General features: G+C 41.7%; 1 protein-coding gene across 1 annotated transcript in view; it reads left to right on the plus strand.

Annotated features, from left to right (window-relative positions):
* The first annotated feature begins 598 nt into the window (after positions 1 to 598).
* The window catches only part of LOC107701448 (uncharacterized), a 23989-nt gene continuing 15923 nt past the window's right edge, over positions 599 to 8664 (plus strand). The window contains 23 exon segments of the mRNA XM_016503452.1: positions 599 to 722; positions 932 to 1050; positions 1161 to 1363; positions 1482 to 1544; positions 1632 to 1707; positions 1862 to 2020; positions 2109 to 2320; positions 2407 to 2495; positions 2609 to 2727; positions 2838 to 3011; positions 4193 to 4224; positions 4306 to 4403; positions 4491 to 4519; positions 4632 to 4653; positions 4807 to 4834; positions 4903 to 4975; positions 5077 to 5244; positions 6203 to 6399; positions 6594 to 6688; positions 6792 to 6904; positions 8079 to 8255; positions 8339 to 8370; positions 8449 to 8546. Coding sequence (XP_016358938.1) covers positions 599 to 722; positions 932 to 1050; positions 1161 to 1363; positions 1482 to 1544; positions 1632 to 1707; positions 1862 to 2020; positions 2109 to 2320; positions 2407 to 2495; positions 2609 to 2727; positions 2838 to 3011; positions 4193 to 4224; positions 4306 to 4403; positions 4491 to 4519; positions 4632 to 4653; positions 4807 to 4834; positions 4903 to 4975; positions 5077 to 5244; positions 6203 to 6399; positions 6594 to 6688; positions 6792 to 6904; positions 8079 to 8255; positions 8339 to 8370; positions 8449 to 8546 — 2500 coding nt within the window.

The raw sequence follows: 8664 nt of genomic DNA on the forward strand, positions 1-8664 counted from the left end.
TGTCCCTCCAAATGTGTAGCAGTTTCTGGAATCAGCATAATATTTACTGAACGTTGATGTCCACTGATGAAATCTTCTGTGTTTGTAGATCACAGGCTTCACTGCTGGAAACCTGGCTGGACTCCTGAAGTGTCAACTATACAGCAGCAGCAGTTACTCCAAGGAGATCTGGAAACTGCTTTTCACCAAAGCAAATGATGTTCTGGACGAAGCCCTCGTCATCTTCTCCAGCGCAGCAGCAAATATGGTAAATGAGCCTTGTACATCTGTCCTCTAGTGTTCAGTGTTAGATTGACTGGGAATCTGACAGTAGTTCCTCCTCATTACATCATCAGTCTCAGCCAATCAGAGGTGATGTCGTGTCCCAAGTGCTGGATGTGATTGGAGAGCTGAGACAAGAGCGCATCAGTCCTGACCAATGGAGAGACCTCCCTTTCATCAGCATGTTGTTGGGTCAATATCTGAAGCCGTTTTTCGTTTTTACCTCATCATCCCTACTGCAGTGCACTAGCAGCAAAAACCTCAGCTGCCAAACTTACCAGCACCCAGCACAAAAGATGTCCTCAACAATAGCTAAAGACTGTCATGAGCTGATAAGATGCTTGTTCAACATTATTTTCAACCATTTCTCAGTCTGTCAGAGGTCACACTCGTCAATGAGTCTCAAGGAAGAAACATGGTGAACTTCTTCATCCTGCCCTTCCTCAGAAGAAACACAACAGGTGAGGTGCAGGTTCACAGATGTTTCAGTCTTCATGGCAATGAGTCTAACATGGTGAACTTCTTCATCCTGCCCTTCCTCAGAAGAAACACAACAGGTGAGGTGCAGGAGGTGCAGGGTTTCAGTCTTCATGGGGAGGTTCACAGATGTTTCATATGAAGGTTCTGGAGTTCATGAAGGTGATTTCACTGTGTCTGTTGTGTGTGTCAGATGCGGGCTGTGTGTCGACTGCTAACAACAGTGTTGAGTGGCTGCAGAAGAACTTTGGCCCGTTCTCTCAGTATGTGTCTCTCACAGATCTGCTCTCCATCAACGGACTCTTTGATCCCGTATGTCTCCACATCTTCACATGTGATTTCATCAAAGAAGATTTATAAAAATAACACCAACGTCTCCTTATCCTTCACTTTAATTCTCTTGTTCTTCTGTGTGTGTTTAGTTGGAGACCCTGGACAATCTCACTCCAAAGCAGGTGGCTGGACTGATGGTTGACGATCTACCTGGTCTTCCAGAGAAGGAAGTCGTCATCAATACAGTGTTTGATCATCTGCTTGTGTCTCCTGTGGAGCGAGGACTTCCTGATGTTCTTCAAAACCTGCTCTCAATCTCACGGATGGTAAAATTTACACATTTGTTCTCAATGTCTCTCCATCAAACACTACTCTGATGCCTAAGGGATTCGTCTTTTCATGTGGATTGGCTTAAATGAGAATTGCATTGTGATTTACGGGTGTTGTACTGAGATGTAAATGAAATCCAGTAGCACTAATCAATGTTTTCTGATGGATTTAACAGCTACCAGAGTTTGTTCAGGAGTCAACAGGTACGAGCAAACACTCTTTTCTCCACTTTTACTGTGACATCATCTGTGAGACAGGAAGTGCTCATGAAATTCTGATGTGTCCCACAGTAACGAGACTCTCCTGTCCGCTGGACTCGTGAGCGCCCCCTGTAGTGTGGACCTGCAGCAGTACGCTTGCTCTTCGGTAAGAAGACCATGAACAGAAAACTCAGTTCACATGAGCTGATGTTGATGATTGTCTGGGAATCTGTGTCCCTCCAAATGTGCAGCAGTTTCTGGAATCAGCATAATATTTCCTGAACGTTGATGTCCACTGATGAAATCTTCTGTGTTTGTAGCTGACAGGCTTCACTGCTGGAAACCTGGCTGGACTCCTGAAGTGTCAACTATCCAGCAGCAGCAGTTACTCCAAGGAGATCTGGAAACTGCTTTTCACCAAAGCAAATGATGTTCTGGACGAAGCCCTCGTCATCTTCTCCAGCGCAGCAGCAAATATGGTAAATGAGCCTTGTACATCTGTCCTCTAGTGTTCAGTGTTAGATTGACTGGGAATCTGACAGTAGTTCCTCCTCATTACATCATCAGTCTCAGCCAATCAGAGGTGATGTCGTGTCCCAAGTGCTGGATGTGATTGGAGAGCTGAGACAAGAGCGCATCAGTCCTGACCAATGGAGAGACCTCCCTTTCATCAGCATGTTGTTGGGTCAATATCTGAAGCCGTTTTTACCGTTTGCGTCATCATCCCTACTGCAGTGCACTAGCAGCAAAAACCTCAGCTGCCAAACTTACCAGCACATGTAAGAAAAGATGTCCTCAACAATAGCTAAAGACAGTCATGAGCTGATAAGATGCTTGTTCAATATTATTTTCAACCATTTCTCAGTCTGTCAGAGGTCACACTCGTCAATGAGTCTCAAGGAAGAAACATGGTGAACTTCTTCATCCTGCCCTTCCTCAGAAGAAACACAACAGGTGAGGTGCAGGTTCACAGATGTTTCAGTCTTCATGGGGAGGTTCACAGATGTTTCATATGAAGGTTCTGGAGTTCATGAAGGTGATTTCACTGTGTCTGTTGTGTGTGTCAGATGCGGGCTGTGTGTCGACTGCTAACAACAGTGTTGAGTGGCTGCAGAAGAACTTTGGCCCGTTCTCTCAGTATGTGTCTCTCACAGATCTGCTCTCCATCAACGGACTCTTTGATCCCGTATGTCTCCACATCTTCACATGTGATTTCATCAAAGAAGATTTATAAAAATAACACCAACGTCTCCTTATCCTTCACTTTAATTCTCTTGTTCTTCTGTGTGTGTTTAGTTGGAGACCCTGGACAATCTCACTCCAGAGCAGATGGTTGGACTGATTGTTAATACTCAACCTGGTGTGCCACAGAATGTCATCATCAATACAGTGTTTGATCATCTGCTCGTGTCTCCTGTGGAGCGAGGACTTCCTGATGTTCTTGAGCTCTTGTATATTTTCTCCATAACGGTGAGAAGATAAGGCTGGAGGTCTTTGGCAGTTTCTAGAACTGTGTATATATTAGGAAGTTGAAATTTGGCACCCTCATTTCAGAGGGTCTTAACATTTATCTAGCCAAATGCGGGGTCTGTATCTCAAATTCAGTAGTGGAAACAACAGCTCAAAGTTACTCATTTTATCTTTTGATCCAATGACGTAGAAACGCAATGCTCTATTGAATTACACTAGTACTTATATGAATTTCATTCTATTTTTTTATTTTATTTTATGTTATTTTTCGTTTTTGACATTGCAAACAAACATTTCTGCAATTCATCTGTAACTGATCCCATTGTATCATCATAGTGTTTTATTAAGCTTTCAATCGTGTTTATAATGCTTGTTCTACTCGCATTAAATTCAAGGCATTAATGTTTGCCTACAAAACCACCACTGGCTCTGCACCCATTTACCTAATTTCATTACTTCAGAGTTATGTGCTCTCTAGAAGCTTTCATTCTGCAAGTGAACGACGCATTATTGTGCCATCTCAAAGAGGCACGAAATCACTTTCACTTTTACATGAACTGTTCCCTCCTGGTGGAATGACCTGCCCAACTCAATCCCATCTTCAAGAATCGGCTAAAATCCATCTTTATTTGACCCTCTAACTCTAGCACTCTCTATTCTGATTCTATTCTTAAAAATAAAATAAAAAAACATGTCTCTTTTAGACTTGCACTAAAAAAAAAAAACTAACACTAGCTTCTCTATTCTTTTTGTATTCTGTCTATTTATTTTCTTTTTATTTATTATACCATTTTTCCATTTTTATGGTTTTGAAAGTGCTTTATAAATAAAAGTTGAGTTGAGATTATACAATTAACAAAAGCAAAGATGGCCTCTAACAATAGTTTGCTCTATTCTGTTTCTATTCTGTTTTCTTTTTATTTATTACATAATTAAAAAAAAAACCTTGCTGCGTGTACTGCGTTAAGCTAACTGAGTCTTTTTATAGCACTTGCATCTCATTGCTCTCTTGTTGATTTTGATTGCTTCCATTGTCCTCATTTGTAAGTCACTTTGGATAAAAGCATCTGCTACATGACTAAATGTAAATGTTCTACTGCGCTCACCCTGTTATTGCTGCTTAGAGTTCTATTCCACTGCATGGAAATAAATACATGACTTCTTATGGTTTTCTTTTGTAGAGTCCACTCAGCTGTCAAACCAACCAGATAATGTAAGTGTTAGTTGATTAATACCCATCAGATTCAGTTGCATTATTGACCACATCTTCTTGACTACTTCTGTTGTGAATCAGCTTCACGAGGCTGGAGCAGATCTTGAGCTCAGGAGCGGGTGATCTGGAGCCCGTCATCTGGGCGAGCGTTTATAAGTTCAGCCGCACGGCTCCTGCAGGTCAGCGGCGTTTCATCCGTCTCTCAGTCAGCCGTTATGTTTTTTTCTCCTGTTCCTTATTAATGCTGTTTTTGACTGTTCTCACAGACTGCGCTCTTCTCCCAGTCGTGAATGAGGTGTGTTTGTCATTTTAAATTAATCGCTTTCATTTTTACTCTTACAGAATCCGAAACAATAATTTTAGTCTGTTGTGTACATTTAACACCGCTTTTGTCTTTTCCTCTGCAGTGTGCCGTGACTCCATTCAACGGTATTCAGTGATTCCTGTCCATCACCATCATTTACATTCATGCTTTTAGCAGATGCTTCTGTCCAAAGTGAAAGAGGAAAAGTACTGCTATTATTTCATGATCATATATGAGTGTGCAATACTGATGTTTTGCTCTCTTTGTGTGTGTTTCAGAGATTCGGGTGTGCAGTGGAGTGGACAGGTAGCGTAAAGCTTCATTTTCCTCTTTTGTTTTTCCCAGCTTTGACTAACTGTGTCCTCTCTGTCCAGTTCTGCAGCACAGCAGTGCTTGAACGAAGGACGGGTTTGTGGCTTCAGTATTGCAGCACATGCATGCGCCCCGGTAATCACACATGAGTCTATATCCCAAAATGCAGCTCTGTAATCAGATGTGAAACGGTGGTGTAAACAGGTGTGTTGTGGTGTGTTCATGTGTGTGTTCAGGTGCTGAATGTGAGCGTGGAGTATCTGGTCACACTACTGAACTCTCACCTGTCTGATGATGACATGAGCTCAGCTGAGAGCTGGAAACTCTTCCTGACCAGAGTCTCACACCTGCTGGACATCGCCCTCGAGCAGCTCTCCAACCAGGTACAGGACAGACTCATTTCTGTCTGTATGCGCTTCTGATTCAGAACACACTGCAACTTAAAATAAAACCATAAAAAAATCATGGCAGCATTTTACAATAAGGTCCCATTAGTTAACAGTAGTTAGTGTATTACCTAACATTAACTAACAATGAGCAATACATTTGTTACAGTATTTATTGAACTTTGCAGCTGGTCATTGTTAGTTCAGGTAATAATATTAAAACATACAACATTTGATTTTAAAAATGTATTAGTACATGTTGAGATTAACACTAACTAAGATTAATAAATGCTTTAGAAATGTTTTCCATTGATCGTTCTTGTTAACTAACAAGACAAATGGAACCTTGTAAAGTGTTACCAAACACACGTTTGTTACTTGAAATAAAATAAATATTAACTGAAATAAAATATTAATAAAATTATTTCGCCTAGTTGCCAAAACAACATTTGTTTATTTTAACTTGAGGTAGTAAAATAACTAAAAGTTTCTGAAATAAACTTAAATAAAATAAAATATAAAAATGTTAAAAATCGAACTAAAAAAAACTAAAATTGAAATAAATAAAAATAAAATATTTTATTAAAAAATATTTTATGTCACCTACTGTAGTTGCCAGGGCAACAATTTTATTTTAGTTTAGTTATAAACTGAAAAAACTGCATAAACACACAATTTACTAAATTACTAAACTTTACTAAACTGAAATTAAAAGAAAAACAGAAAATCTCAAAATAAAAACAAATTCGAAATTGTAATAGTATATCAATGACACTAAACTAGCAGAGATTCAGAATCACTCAGTCATAAAACACTTTATCAATGCTTTATGAAAACAGGAACTGAGCGACTCAAAGTGACAGTAAACAGCAGAAATCCTGCATTTATTCACTCTGAACCATGACCGGAGATTGAGAGCAGGCCTGCTGTATGTTTGATTCCTTGTGCTGGTGCTGATGATCTTCTGTGTGTGTAGTCGGTGTGGTGGAGCAGCGGCTCTGCTTCAGTGGTGCTGGATGTCCTGCAGGAGCTGCGGCTGGACAGATTCTCAGATGAGAGCGCCTCTGCGCTGTGGCTTGATGAACACCTGCGAGCGTTCCTGCCGAGCGCGTCCGGGATGTTCCTGCAGTGCCTGCGCAGCCAGAACCTCAGCTGCCAGAGCTTCCAGACAGTGTAAACGGCCCAGATCTTCATCACTTTCTCTTTAAACATTTAAAACCAGTCAGACATACTGAGTGAGCAGTGTGTGAATAGCTCAGTGTTTTATGGATCTGAATATCAGTGAATCAGATTAGATTTGGAGTCTGAGTGTTGTGATATTGACGTGTGTGTGTGTGTGTGTGTGTGTGTGTGTGTGTGTGTTGAAGGGTTGGAGCATTCGATGCAGGATTTTTCCGTATGAATGACGTTCAGCGCCGAACAGCCGTGTCACACTTCATCGTGCCGTTCCTCTCGAGAGCAGGTACTGATCAGATGCTCCTCTGTGTGTCGTTCATCTGTCTGGGTCAGATTAGCTCATCATTAACACTGTACTGCTGTGATGTTGTGTGTGTGTGTGTGTTCAGGTGCGGCGTGTGTGTCCAACGACAGCTCTCAGTGGCTCATCAGTAACTTCGGCCAGTTCTCTGCTCTCCTTCCTCTGAATCAGCTGATCTCGCTCAACCCACAGTTCAACCCGGTACAGTCACTAAAACACGTTTACACCGCAAACAGTCACTGCACTCATCAGGATTTACTCTAAAACATGGTAGTGTTACCTGAGAAGCAAACCTGGGTAAGATACTGAGGCGTTTTTCTTGTTTGAAGCATAAACTGATACATTGATGTGGGCGTGGCTCTCACATTTGTATGCAGATGGAGCATGAGATTGCAGGGGCGGGGTTTAAGGCGGGGCTTGATTCTATGGCTGTGTTCGAAAGCTCTAAAATGCTGCCTTCGGAGTCAGGAAGGCATCAAGGCACGTCTGAATCCAAATTCTGCTTCACTTCCTGTCTCCGGAGGTTCCTTCTTCTGATCGAATTTTGAAGGCAGCATAGATGTATCCTTCACTGCCTTTGAAGTCCCACAATCCTGTGCGTTCCATTCCGTGACGGTTGAGATAAAAAATAAAGATGGCATACTGAAAGTTGCGTTTGGTGGTCAGTTTGTGTTTAAATGTAATGTTTCTGACTAACTTTTTGCACTTTTGATGTTATTTCTAGTGAGAAATCAGTATTATAATACTTAAATATTCATTTAGTTATCATCAAAACTCATTCTATTTTGTTGTAGATCATTAAACCGTTACGCTGCCTCAGAAGCCTGTCCGAAATCAGTTTCATGAGGTGCCTTCGTGCAAAAACGCTGCCTGCAATGTCATTGCCTGATGAGGCAGCAAGTCAGCTGCCTAGGCTTTCGGACGCAGCCTGTGTGTCAGTTGCTGATTGTATGTTTAGATGTGGGCGTGGCTCTTCAAAATGGAGGCGGATCTGAATGCAATCTTGCAGTAGATCATAAGAAAGGGGCGGAGTTTTAGTGGATTAAATGATTGGAGAAATCTGACGTTTCACTGGAAGATCCAGTTATGACATTCTGATTAATCTATACTGTGTTATTAATAAGTGAAATGTATGTACAGATGAATTGCTCACAATAAGGTCTATTACTTGCATTTAGAAAATGAGGTGAATTTTCCTTGCGTGCTGACTTTAGCACAAGTAAGACATTTAGTTCAAGATTCTCTTAGAACAGGATACAGTATCTTCCACAGTTTTGCTTCTCAAGATATTTTACTGGAAAACAAGCTTCCTCTTGTTCTTGAAGTGTGGAAGAGTTTTAACTTGGTCTTTGCTTGCGTTCTTCTCTGTTTCCAGATGAGCGGCCTGCTCTATCTCTCTCCAGAGCAGCTGGTTGGGCTGATGTTTGATGACGTTCCTGGTCTTCCAGAGAAAAGTGTGGTCATCAATGCCGTGTTCGATCACCTGACCGCGTCTCCACAGAAAGAGAGGATCCTCTCCACGCTTCCTATCATGGTGGAGTCATCAAAGATGGTAAAAGAGTTTTCAATGCACTTTTGCATCTGTTTCTCATTGCTGTCCCACCATTGACACCCAGACGTGTTTCTTTCTGACAGAGGAACGTCTCCTGCACGTCATATCAGATCATGTGAGTGTCGTCATGTGTTTGGTGTGCTGAATCTCACGGTCTCGTGCTCACGCGTCTGTCTGTCCGTCTGTTTGCTAGCTTCCACCGTCTGGATCATCTGATGGTCAGCGTGCTGGTGGATCTAGAGTCAGTGATTCTGAGGAGTAAATCAGCTCTTCTTCAGAACGTGCCGCAGGGTGAGACCAGAGCACTTTCACTATCGTGAGACATATTCACCTGACTTATATCAAACGTTACAGGATGTGCTTCACTCACTCACTCACACACACACACACACACACACACACACACACA

Source organism: Sinocyclocheilus anshuiensis, unplaced genomic scaffold (genome assembly GCF_001515605.1).
Source record: "Sinocyclocheilus anshuiensis isolate Anshui unplaced genomic scaffold, SAMN03320099.WGS_v1.1 scaffold2476, whole genome shotgun sequence".
NCBI classification, from domain to species: domain Eukaryota; kingdom Metazoa; phylum Chordata; class Actinopteri; order Cypriniformes; family Cyprinidae; genus Sinocyclocheilus; species Sinocyclocheilus anshuiensis.